At 29.6% G+C, this 14,507-nt stretch overlaps 1 protein-coding gene across 1 annotated transcript; it reads left to right on the forward strand.

Annotated features, from left to right (window-relative positions):
- Positions 1-9,173: 9,173 nt before the first annotated feature.
- Positions 9,174-10,129, forward strand: LOC120209753 (transcription factor CSA-like). Its single transcript, XM_039208676.1, has 3 exons — positions 9,174-9,453; positions 9,538-9,855; positions 9,969-10,129. Exons 1-3 carry the CDS (start codon positions 9,174-9,176, stop codon positions 10,127-10,129), a joined length of 759 nt encoding a protein of 252 aa, XP_039064607.1.
- Positions 10,130-14,507: the final 4,378 nt, after the last annotated feature.

Consider the following 14,507-nt stretch of genomic DNA (forward strand, 5'->3'; position numbering starts at 1 on the left):
GTAGTTTACCCAACACTCTTTTGAAAAATTGACATAGTCCATTTTTGTCAAAATGCATTCCCCTAAATGCAAAGGGACAATAAAGTTAAGAGTGTACTTCCCATCTATTGTGGTAGTGATGAAGAAAAAGTGAGAAAAATGGAAACAAAAGATAAATCGGGGGGGGGGGTTAATTAATGGTGCTTTCTAATTGCAATGGTTGAAAATTTTGGTGTGTTAATAAGGGGGCTTAAGTAGGGATGGCAAACGGGCGGGTCGGGTGCGGATATCCCCTCCCCATCTCCATATCCACTTAATATTTTTCAATCCACCATCCGCCCACCACCCATGATGGGTATAAATTTTCAAATCCACACCCGCCCACGCGGGTACATTTTCAAATTCATCCCCACACCCACTACCCACTAGCGACATACCCATCTGGACCCGCCTGACAGCAAACTAATGGGATGTTGGAGTTGATTCCCAGACAGTTCGTGATGGGGTAGCAGCGCATGCTTCAATTTGTCAGAGGAGTAGCTCTACGAATGTTATGGAGACAGATTGTAGGGAGCATGTAGTCGTAGAGCTGGATTGTTGTGTTGCTTTCGATGTTAATGCTCATAGTGCGCCTAATATGGGTTTTGAGGGGCTAAAGAATATGAAAACTGCTGCTTTTGATGTTAATGCTTATAGTACGGCTAATTTGTGTTTGGATGGGCAGCATGGGCTAAAGAACATGGAAAGTGACATGGCTAGTGGGATTATGGGTTTAATCAAAGAGCCGAATTTAAAGACCAGATTAAAGACTAAATATCCTTAATATTTGGATAAATTATATGTTATATATATTATACAATATTAAAATTTATAAATTAGTCTCTAAAATTACACCTAAATTCATAATGGTCCAAAATTTAATAGATATCTAGCTGGGTGGGCGGATGTGGGGCTGGTGGATGCGGGGCGAGTAATGTCTCAAACCCATTACCCGCCCACCACCCACGACGGGTATCACTTTATAAATCCACACCCGCCCCCCTACCTACTAAAATTATACCTATCTCCGCTCTAATTGGAGCGAATGCGGTGCGAAATCCACTAAACTGTACCCGTTTGCCATCCCTAGGCTTAAGGCAGAGTTATTTTTATTTATGGTATAATTATTAGTATTCGATTAATTGATTAACTAATTCGTAATAAATACTACAAAGATCCATTATAATGATGTTTTTTGGTATAATTTTTTTCATTCGTAATATCAAGGTATTGATCTCCGATATTGTTTAGAAAATCTAACCTTTCATCTTATTAATTTAACTAGTAACTAGCAAATAAGAGATATTGTATGAGATCGATGTTTCTCTAATCGTGTACTACATTTGGTAGACAAATAGAAATTAAGCTTCAATTATTGTCATCTTTTTCCTCAAGATTTTACACACCCATTGAAGATTTTGAAGCTTGTCCATTTATAAATCAATCGCACGTGAAACAAGGGAGATATTAGGGAAGAAATAAGGTTTGTAAATTGTATTTATAAACAAGGACGAACGTGAGAATTTATGTCAGGGGTGTAAATTTAAGAAGTTATATTAAAAATTGTAGAGATTACAAAGTTATAAAATTTTAGGGGCACGAAATTAGATAATCGATAGAAAATATAAAAAAAAAATTTCTAGGAAATACGATCGCACATCCAACCACCCCTCGCAGGGACGGAGCTCCCTTAGAGCCCAAGGGGCCCCGACCCCTGTTAAAATTTCTAGGAAGTACGATCGTCAGCTGCCGTCAATCGCGATAGATGGTGGACGTTCGATCTCAAATTTTATGGATCGATTCGCCTAGACCCTTGAGTTTGAATCTGGTGGTTGTTTCACCAAAAAAATATCCATAAATTTGTAAATCTAGAGTGAAACATTTTGGTAACCATCAACGAAAAAAAAAGGGAAGAAAAGGGGGAAAGGGCGCTAGGTTTTTTGAGTTTAATTTCGATAGCTTCGATGGTAATAACCTTCATTAATCATTATAGATGAATTGTAATTATGTTAATTTGGAAACATGATTTAATTGTTTCCATAAAAAATTATTTATTCATAACCTTACCGACAAATACAATTGATAGAAGCATGAAGAAAAGATTCATGAACAAAGGCAAAATAACGAACCGACCGTCAAAATCAACAACAGCAAAAATGATTTAAATGTGAACCAATAAGAAAGGTCTATTAGTGGTTTTTTTAAATAATGTAATATAATATTTATATTGTTTGGATTTTTTTGTAAATAAAATATTAAATGTTTAAACCTATTTAATTTCACGTCAATAAATTAAATTAATCCGTTAATGGTATTTTTTTCCTAAGAAAACAGAAATTAAATTGAAATATTTCTTTTTTGTTGATTATTGCTAAAGATATGAAATGGAGATCGATTATTTCTATAATTTCGTTATTAATTTTTGTTTAATTTGGAGTAACTAAGCTTAGTTTTGATCTGATTTTATCGACTGCCACAATGAGACTTAAAAATAAATATTTTAATGTAAAATAATAAAAGTGCTCAAAATAACAACCTTCATGTCGATGACTATAGGATATTATTTTATTAAGTCACTTGATTGTTAAAAATTATAAAATGGTCTTCCGACTACATGAAGTTGCTTTGTGAGTCCCTCAACTATTAGAAGTTACAAAACAATCACCCGACTATTTATCATGTTTCAAACTCGTCATTTTTCATTAAAATTTTGCCGGTAGTATGAGTTGTACTAATCTGTTGATTGGGATATGATAAAATTCGTTTTCATAATCTCAAATGACTATCGTATCTCAGTCAACATGTTAACGTTCATCTCAGGCGATCGTTATTTTTTTAATGGAAATTATGAGTTTGAAACTTAATGAATAGTCGGGTGACTTTTAATAGTTGAGGGACTCAACAAAGCAACTTCCTATAATCGTGGGACCAAATTTTTAACTTATAATAATTAAGAGACTCAATAAAACAATATCTTATAGTTGGGGACCATTTGTATACTTTACCCTAAATATAAATACATTATAAATTATTGTATTGTAATTTATATCATAGTTTAAAAGTCATGGATACAGCGGTAAGATTTATTATATTTTTAAAGATATTGGAGATGATATTATTTAAATGAACAATTACGAACCCAAATATATACAACATAAGTTAATTGTCCCAACGTCTTTCGACTATAATCCAGATTTTAAATAGATGCATATATGCAACAAAATAAGGGTCGACCTGAATTTTTTTTATTAGTTTAAAGTGACTAGAATATGGTATTTATGTAAAAAAAATTCAATCAATTGACAATAAACGTATATACACCCTGCAGACATAGTTATTTAAACTTCGAACCCTATGAATAATAACGTTCTTTTTTACTACTAAAATTATTTGATGGATTCCGACCCCGAACATGTAAATAGAAAAAGGGAGAAGAAAACAATGGTGGGACACAAAAATTAAAGACACGACATAAAAGAACCTACGCTAACGGCATTGAGAAGGAAACTATGATTTATGTCATTTTCTTTCTTGTTAATTTGTTCGCTATTTCATTTGTTTTTTTTAACCCTAGAATTTATAAGTTCTTAGAACAAAGTTAGTTTAGGTTTAGTTAAATTATAAAATAATGTTGAAGATACGAAGTTTTGATTGTCATTTGGCTTCATTAACTAAGACAATAGTTGTTTGTTATGTCGATGACATTATCAACGGAAATAATTATTTTTATGTTATTAGACAAGAGGAAGTAAATATTAATGGTGAAATTGCATTTTGATCCCTCATGGGATCCTAAACATTTGATCCGGTGCATTTGAGAATTATAAAATTATAATTTAGAACAATGATAAATTTTCATTTAAACCCTTAAAATTATGGTTTATTTTCTACTTTTTAAAAAATTCGTTTTACTTCATCTTTGATAAAAGAGACGAGAAGGAAGAAATGGATAAACAAAAGAATCAACCGTACTCGACTAAAGCTGGTGATCGAACTCAATGATAGTTGTCTAACTCCGATTGGATGTGTCTTACCTAAGATAGGATTATGTCTCTTTCGACATGCCTTGGTTCAATTAGGGGCTTGTTTCTATTTCATTTGATGTATCATGTTCTTGCACAATGCCGATACCAATTTGTCGATTAAACCTAAGGTAGGGCCAAATCATAACTCGACCTTTATTATCTCTTTGCAAAGCCCACTAGTCCGATTATAAAATCGAACACGTTTTATTATTCTCTATCAATTTTTAAAATTCTTCTAAAATCTCTTTAAAGTTCACAAACTTGTATAAAAATCTACCATATTTTCAACTTGAGGATTTTCTCGAATATAAGGGATTTTCATCAAACGATCAGAGGAGGAGATCATGGTATTAAAAACATCAAATCGTTAGATGTATCTTCCTTGGTTTTGAATGGATTTTGTGAAAAATAAATTTGAAGGGAAAAAAGAGTGAAATATAAACATTTTGATACCAATCTTATTTATAGTAGAGACCGATAAGGAAGACGATCGATCCACATCGAAGATCTGAAATGATCATCCAACTATAATGTACTATTTTGTTGAGTCATTAAACTATTAAAAATTACAAAATGGTCATCCGACTATTCATATGTTCTAAACCCGTCCTTTTCCATTAAAAAAATAACAATCATTTAAATTGTATGATAACCTGTTGATTAAGATATGATAAAATTTAATCCCAGAACCATTTTATCTATATAGTCATTTGAGATTTTGAAACCATATTTTATCATGTCGCAGTCAGCAAGTTAACGTCTAACTCAAACATCGTTAATTTTTATAACAGAAAAAGATAAGTTTTAAACATATGAATAATTTGATGACAATTTTATAACTTTTAATAGTCAGAATACTCAACAAAATAACTTCTTATAGTCAATTGATCGTTTTATAACTTTTAATAATTGGGTAGTCAAGAAAAACACGTCCTATAATCCATAAACCATTTATGCACTTTACCCTAGAGCATTATACTCTTTTTTAAGTGTAAGGGTATTTGGTCTTTTTGGATTCAAAGAGACGGTGGCCGCAGAGCCCAAAATCTGGTTTAAGGTAAGCGATGCGCCCCGAGAAACGGTTTTCCTTTTCGGCTTCCGTTACAAAGTGAACAGTCAGCATACACATGCGTTGCACGGTTTCCACTTTCCACAAAGGGACAAAATTCACGCACGTGGCAAAACCCACTTAAAGCAATATACGTATATTCTTTATCAAATTGTTATATATATATATATATATATAGGATCATATTATATAATATAAAATTATTTATAGTTTTATATAGATTAGAATCGTTCCATAAGTGAAAATAAATAAATAAGATTAAAAATAAGAAATGTGAAGATATTTATTAGAAAAAAATAAGAAGTTAATCTCAGTAATCTATTTTCACTCATCCAACGGTCCTAAATCTATGTAAAACTAAAAAGTTTTACATATGTGGATCATAACCCTATATATATATTTTCTAACCCTCAAGCTCTGACATTAACCCTAAAAGGAAAAATAATATTATTTTATTATTAGTTAAAAAATATTTATTTATGAGTTATAAATTGTAATTAAATCTAAATAATTTATTTATTTAAATCTAATGACTATAAATTAGTGCAAAACTTATTAGTTTTATATGGTGTAAATGAATCATAATCTATATATCATAAAATAAATATATATATATAGATTATGATTCATTTACACCATATAAAACTAATAAGTTTTGCACTAATTTATAGTCATTAGATTTAAATAAATAAATTATTTAGATTTAATTACAATTTATAACTCATAAATAAATATTTTTTAACTAATAATAAAATAATATTATTTTTCCTTTTAGGGTTAATGTTAGAGCTTAAGGGTTAGAATTTTTAAGATTTAGGGTTTAGGTTTGGGATTGAAATTGGGGTAAAAAAAGATATTGTGTTATTGTGAGTTAAAGAAACATTTATACTAAATCTTTAACATTTATTTATTTAAATATAATTAATATAAATTAGTGTAAAATTTATAAGTTTTACATAGTGTAAGTGAAAACTTATTTTATTTGTCTAAAATCTTTTGTAGTTATTAACAACGTACGTACATCCTACAAATGCAGTTATTCAAACAAGAGACAGTTAAAATGAAGAATACTTTCTTTTATCGTTAAGTTTATTTAATAAATTTGAGGATATTAAAATATTATATTCGGTATTAGTGGTATTTATTAGGTTTGCTGACTACCCTAAAGCCCTCCAAAGAAATGAATGATCCCACAGTCAAACAAGCAAAACCAACCCATTATTATTACTTTTGAAACCACCAAAAACAAAGTCTCCCTAAATACGTTACAACCTAACCTGCATAGGCATTTTTCTTGTGACACAGGTTTCTCATGCATGCATGATGAGTGTGAATTGTTTTCTCCCTAAAATGTTTTCTAGGTTTACAAGCATGCATTTCAATTCCGATTCTTTTATTGAGTTTATTGACTATTAAATATTACAAAATTGTCTCCCGACTATAGAGAGTTACTTTATTGAGTCCTTCAATTATTTAAAGTTATAAAATGATCACTCGAGTATTTATTAAATCTGATATTCTATTCTACGTAATAGAGATGGACCGAGAGAAACATGTGTCGCCTCCATGAAAATTTAAAATTATCATATATTTTAATTTTTAATATATTTTCTATTAAAAATTTATTTTCACCACTAAAATTTTATTAGTTCATCCTCTCTAAAAATTTTAAAAATTTATTCCTATACATAAAATTATACGTTATTTCTTAGTATACATTAATATATTTGAAACATTGTTGTATAAATATAGATTGAATAAACCACGTAGTATACAATCTTTGTTAACAAATAAATATAAAATTTTATAGATATTTTTTTAAATAATAATAAAATTTAATTTATTATTGGTGAAATGGACAAAATCTATGTCTGTGCTGGGAAGCTCTCCCCTCATGTCTTATTGGGCACAACGTCATTTTCTTAAACTTTGACGGCTTAACACTTAACAATCTCCAATGTTCAAAGTAATGTTAAAAAATTGTTGAGATGTTATTATATATATATATATATATTATTTTTTAAACTTATAAAATTTAGGGTAAAATATACAAATGGTTGTTGCCTATAGGATAATATTTTATTAAGTCTCTTGAGTATTAAAAGTTATAAAAAGGTCCTTTGACTATAAAATGTTATTTTGTTGAGTCCCTCAACTATTAAAAGTCACAAAATGATCACCCAACTACTCATTATGTTCCCAACTCATCATTTTCTGTTAAAAAATTGACGGTCATCTGAGATGGACATTAACATGATGACTAAAATATGATAGTTATTTGAGATTTTAGGATCATATTTTATTATATCACAATCAACATGTTAACGTTCAACTTAAAATGTCGTTAATGTTCTAACGGTAAAGGTGACTATTTAAAAACTTTTAATAGTTGAGATACTCAACGAAGCAACACTACAATCAGAGGATCATTTTGTAATTTTTATTAGTCGAGAGACTTAATAAAGCAATACCCTATAGTCAAAGGATCATTTGTATACTTTATCCTAAAATCTATAACTTCATTTAGACACTAGTTGTTAATAAAAAGATAAAAATTGAAGATTAATTTGAGAGTGTATGTAGAGTTTTTCTTGATAAAATCATATTATATGTAAATCATTTTGGATATTCAACAATATTCTTTGAAAATATTTTTTAAATTATTTTCAATGACATCATATTATCTTCAAAATCATCTTACGTCATGATTGTTCTATAAAGTTTATACTCATTAGTCTTTAACATGACTTATTAATGTCGAATCTAATAATTAATAGTCATATATGTATAGTCCGTAATCTACTAAAAGACACGATGATCTTGGACTATTAACAAGCATGATGATCCTATATATGACATTAGTTGTCAAAAGGTCAGTATAAAAGTTCATCGAACGTACGTGATAAAAAGACTCTCTCTCTATTTCTACTCTCTCACTTACATCGTTTATCTTCTTCTTTCTTCATTTCATCTCTCTCACATAGAAACATAGGCTAATGGTTGTTAACTCATGATATTGATTCTCCACTCAAACTAAATATGAGAATTGTTGACGATCGACAAGATAAATTTGTTCCTACAAATAAATTTCAAACTAGATGAATTCAATTTGTCGATATTCTATTATTTGATTAAATTAAATTTAAATTTAGAAGAATCAAGTGTTTTTTGAACCAAATCTAAAGTAACAAACATGTAATGATATTTAATATCATATTTAATTAATCTTAATCTATAAACAAAACAAAACCCTGCACCAAAACCAAAACAAAAACAGAGACACTCCCCCAACGCACACACACGAGCGGTTCTCCGGTTGCATGCAAAGCCCCAGGCTTTATTTATTAATTTTCCCATTTCTTAAATAAATAAATAAAAGCAAAAAAAGCATAGAGATTCATGTACTATTAATTTGTGGACATTATATTATTCCTTCTTTCAATCTGATTTAACTCAGAAAATAAATTTTATGTATTTTTTAATCAATGATTTTATCATTAATTGTACAGTGTTGATATGATAGTTTATGATGATTATTTGATCATCTACGATGTTGATGAATTAAATTGATAACTCAAACATAACAGATAAATTATTATATTAGTACCGTAAATCATCACGTCATCACTTTAAACTATCACATCAGTACTTAATAATTAACTATGAGAATAATGAGTAAAAAGATCATATTAAATTTATTTTTTAAGTTAGATATTTATTTATTAAAATAAATATCCCTCCGTCCCCTTGCTGACCTCAGTCTCCATTGCCTTTTTAATCCCAAAAAAAAACTAACAGATTTTGCAAACAAAAGGCAGGGAAAAACAAATCAAGCACCTCTTCTTTTAAATCCTCTGTTTCACCCCCTTTGATTTTCACAAATTCACATTTTTTTTTCACTTTCTCTCTTCCCAAACACACTCATCTTCCAATGACTGAGACTTGAAAGAGATAACTTTGCTTCTTATTTCTTTGATCATCTGGGTTTCTTTTCTGGGTTTTTGAGAACAACGAGTCCACAAGAGATGAACATCTTTGCTCTTCCTACTAATAACTCTCCAATGGGGTTTCAGATTCCAACCTCTTCGATGGAACAAACCAACAAATTTTTGAGCTTTGAGCCTCAAATTGTTGCTGCTGGTGGACTTTCTTTGAGTTTAAATGTTGAAAACGGAAGTAATAATAAAAACTCCGGCGGCGGCGGTACCAAAAAGGGGCACACCAAGCTTTGTTGTAGGGGTCATTGGAGGCTGGCTGAAGATGCTAAGCTAAAAAATCTTGTGGCTCAATATGGTCCTCAAAACTGGAACTTGATAGCTGAACATCTTGAAGGGAGATCAGGTTAAAGTTCCCATGTTGGTAACCATAATCATCAATTTTGCAAATGTTTTATCTTTTTGGTTAAATGGGTGTTCTTTTTTGCAGGAAAAAGTTGTAGATTGAGATGGTTTAACCAGCTGGATCCAAGGATCAATAGGAGAGCATTCAGTGAGGAAGAAGAAGAGAGGCTGTTAACTGCACATAAAGTGTTTGGCAACAGATGGGCAATGATTGCTAGGCTGTTCCCTGGTAGAACTGATAATGCAGTGAAGAACCATTGGCATGTGATCATGGCTAGGAAACATAGGGAGCAATCAAGCATTTATAGGAGGAGGAAGCCTTCTTCTTTAGCCACAAGTAACCAATCTACCATTTCATCAGCCTCTACTTGCACTCCAATTCACCATATTGGTATATTTGCAGGTAGGGATGGACCGATGAGATTGACGGGACGATTGTTACTTCTGAAAATATTAGAATTTGATCTTTTAACATAAATTTTAACATAAAATTATACATTCGTTCTTGTTTTGCAGGTTCGAAAGTGAACCAACATGCTAACTCGTCAGATTCTAACTCAGTAGTTTCAGTAACTGAGTCAGTGGGCACAAATAGGACCAACCACTCCCAAACTGCAGATGGAGATTTGAAGATCAACATGTGCTTCATTGACTTCCTTGGAGTAGGAGCTTCTTAAAAGTAAAGAATCCAGCTTAAAGAGGAAGAGAGGGGTAAAATTGGATCCAATGGGCAAAAATATTGGGTTTCTGCAGTTGGTCTCATAATCCTTATAGTTTTGTATATACAGTTTCGTTCCATATATATCAGAATATAGTTTATGAGAAATATATAAAACTAAAGTTTTGAGGAAAAAAATAGAGAAGAGAGAGTTCTTCTACTCCTTTATAATCAATTATCAATTGTTTAAATATATATTCTTTTGGCAAAGAGGGTAAAGTTGTCTCGATATCATATACAAGTTGATGTCAACTAGGGATGGATCATAGAGTGTTAAGAAGAAGTTTTAATTATTTTATATTTTGTTAATATTTTTATTAATAATTTAATTTTAAATTTCCTAAAATTTTATAATCTCACAACTCTAACTTTATAAATTAAAATATCATTTCAATCAACATTTTCGCTACTCTAATATTCAATTTTGACATTAAATATCAATTATAATTTACACACGTCTAAAAATAACCAAACATGTCTCAAATGATGTGATGCCTTATTCAATTTTAAAAATGAAGTCAATAAAATATTTTATAATAAAAATTAATTTGTTAAATTTAAAATGACGAGGGATCTATGGAATTTCTTTGACCAGAATTCATCATAAAAAAACAACTGAAGATTTTGTCAAAATCATTGTTTATAATTTTCTCTGTCATTTTCTCAATAATCAAACGGAAAATTTATTTTCCCTTAAAATGTAAATATCGTTAATGCATAAATATTATACATTGACGAACCTAAATGACATCCATGTGTAGGGCCCATAAATTTTGGGTTCTGTGACGAATAATATTCTACACTTGTCATTGGACGAGCCTGAGTCCAACACATTTGACACCAAAGGTTTTTTTGTTTTTGTTTTGTTTTCAAATATTACTTGAAGATTACAAGATAATATATGTCCAAAATCTTTATTAATCATTAACAATGCATATACACCCTGAAGACATAACTGCTCGAACCTAGTATCTCTAGAGTGAACAACACTCCATTTAACAACTAATACCATTTAATGAGTTCCATTTAACACCCAAACTAAAAGTAAGTATGACGAAAGAATCACGTTTAACTCGTGATTGTAGGACATTTGGTACAATTAACTTGTATTTATAAGTGAATTTATAAGAACTCATTAAATTGATTTTAATATTAAAAAAGAAATGTTATTTTCTCTAGAGATCTCAGCTTAGAACATTTACATTTGTAAGACGTAAATGTGTTATCAATAGCCAACAAAGATTTTAAATAAATAATATCTTATAATAAATAAATGAATTTATATTATGATTTCTTAAAGCTTGGGACTTCATGTTTCTTAGGTTATGATTTTTTTGAATAGTTTTAAGGTAAATACAAAAAAGTATTGTTCATAATTTTTTATTATTTAAAAAGTATGTACATGTTTTAAACGTAATTGCTCGAACTCAATACCTTAAAAAAGAATAATATTTTTTTTAATTACTAAAATTACTTAATTGATTATTATATTATAATTTCTTAAAGTTTAAACGTCACTTCATGTTTATTATTTATTCAGATTTCTTAATTTCTATACTCACCCTTGACAAAAATGATAATAACCTAATAGATATAATAGATAGAAAGAAAATTGAATGAACAAATTTTTTATGGGTAAACTATGTAGTCCCTTTTGTTTAGAGTCTATTCGATTTTAGTCATCGATTTGAAAATTAAGGATAAATGATCTCTAATATTATTGCTCTATTCGATTTAAGTTACTATGTCGTTAACCCTTAATGAATATATGACATAGTTGAGAGACTAAAATCAAACATGAGTTAACAATTGAGAGACTAAAATCAAACGAATTGATAACGTAAAGACTAAAATCGAATATATAGATAACGTTAGATACCATACAACTTTAATTTTTCAATTATTAACCAAAATCGATCAAACTAAAATAAAAAACCCATTCGTACAGTTTACCCTTATTTATGACTGAAGAATGAAAGAAAAGATTCAAAGTTGCGTATCCAACACCAAAATTGAATGAATTGAACCTGGCCATCATGAATGACATTTAATAACAGTGCTTGTCTTTGATTTGATTTCCCTTTGACCATCCAACTAGCATTTATTTCCATCAACTTTCTTTTCTTTTCTTTTCTTTTCTCTTTAACCAATCAGGTTGAGCAATGTGGTTAATAAAGTCAAGACGATGCAACTGATGAAACATCAACACCATTTCACGGCTACATCAAATGGGGTCTACAAATCTACCATCATCCCTCCTCTTCGTTCCATTTTGAGAATGTTTCATATAGTACTTTTAGGAGTAATACTAAAACTAGCCTCCAACGTTTTTCAAGATGATCATTTTGACCCATATTCATTTTTTATCATTTTGACTCCCAACATTTGACTTTGGGGAAAAACTCTCTCTATAGATGAAAAACACTACTTAACACATGATTAAAAATGTAAAATAAAACATTTTTTAATTTAAAATGAAATATTGAGGGTTAAAATGCCATAGAAAATAATAATAAAGGACAAAATAATTATTTTGTGAAATGTTAAGGGCCTTTTTGCCATCAAAAAATAGAATAAGAGAAAAAATAATCATTTTGATAAACATTAGGAGGCTAATTTTGACATTATGCCCCATTTCTTAAAAAGGTTTGAATTCAATGCTTTATTATTTCCGGATATGATGATATTTGTATTCTTTTATTAAATATAAATATAAGTACAAAGCAAATTACTAAAGTTTTGTTTGGTAGGATGGAAAATTGATAGGAGAGAGTGAAAATATGGAAGGAAAATAAATTTTGAGGGTGCTTGGCATGGAAGAAAAATGAAAGAGATGATCATTTTTCATCCTCACATATAAAATCAAATCATTGAAATTTGTAAAGAATAGAGGGAGAGAAAATATAAGTTAGTACAAAAACATATATTTTTCAAAGTTTAATTTTATTTCCTCCCAATTTTCAACTGACCACACACACTTTACAGCACAGCTGCTCAAATCTATATCCTCTAAAGAAAATAACATTCTTTTTTTACATTGAGACCGCTCAATGAATTCTGAATATTACTTTTATTTGTTCATAATTACATAATTGAACTATATACACATATGGGTATATACATGTATATGTTGAATGCACATTGAATGGGCTAGTTTTTGAAGCAAAGAGAGAGATCCACTTGAAGTAAAGCTCTTGGGCCTTGCATTGCTGCCCGAAACCTTCTTCTTGCCCATGCTACAACCAAAGATGGGCACGAGACCCGATCCCGATCCCGGCCGGGTTAGAATTTTTCAAAATAATTTGAGTTCGAGTTGGGTCGGGTCGGGTTGGATTCAAGTTTATGGTAAAAAATATATGACTCAACGTGAACTAAAGAATAATATAAATTTCCATTATATATTTACAAATAATTACAATAATAACCCTCTATATATTATTTTTTTCAATTAGATCATTATTTTTTTATAAATATATTTATTTTGGGTCAGGTCGAGTTTGAATTTTATCTCAAAAAATCGGATCGAGTTCGGATCGGGTAAAGTCACCCCTAAATTCATTGAATGGAGGATTTATATTTTCGAGTCGGGTCGAATTGACAAAAAATTTGATCCAACCCACCGTATCCATCCCTAGCTACTACTGCTTGAAACTACATAGAAATCCACTTGAGCTCGGGTGTGAATGTTGAACATAAGAATATTTAATTTTTCGTATAGCTAAAATTTTTCTAAAGGTCAAATTCTTATCATATGTTTGAAAATATATCAAACAAAAACATATTCCAAAACATAAATAGAGTCAGAACACCATAGGCATCATATTATAGTCTAACATATATGATCATTGATTGTGGAATTTGGTTTACTGGTATAAGCTCTCTTTCATAATATTGTTAGCCCTATTCAAACACCTCGATCGATTAAGATATAATAAAAAATAATGATAAATCTAAAAATATTTATGACACCATTATTTTCATTTAGGATAAACTGAGTATATAATACATAAATTATCAGTTTTGGTCTATTTTAGCACTTAAATTTTTAATTTTTTTCCGAAACGTAATGTTAAATTTTGAACGGGATACTAAAATAAAATAAAAACTAAACTTTTTGTATGATTTTAAAAAAATTAAAAGTTTATGCACTAAAACGGATCAAAATTGATAATTTATATACTAAACGTGTAAAATACCCTTTCCTTTAATAGGGAAATCATGTATTGAGAGATGGATCGAGAGGAGATTGAAGATAGTTGATACTCTAAAAATTTTAATTTTTTATGTAATTTAATTTTTTTTTAATTTTTATCAATTTTTTTTTGATACCATATAAA

This window comes from Hibiscus syriacus, unplaced genomic scaffold, assembly GCF_006381635.1.
Source record: "Hibiscus syriacus cultivar Baekdansim isolate YM2019G1 unplaced genomic scaffold, ASM638163v2 tig00020118_pilon, whole genome shotgun sequence".
NCBI classification, from domain to species: Eukaryota; Viridiplantae; Streptophyta; class Magnoliopsida; order Malvales; family Malvaceae; genus Hibiscus; species Hibiscus syriacus.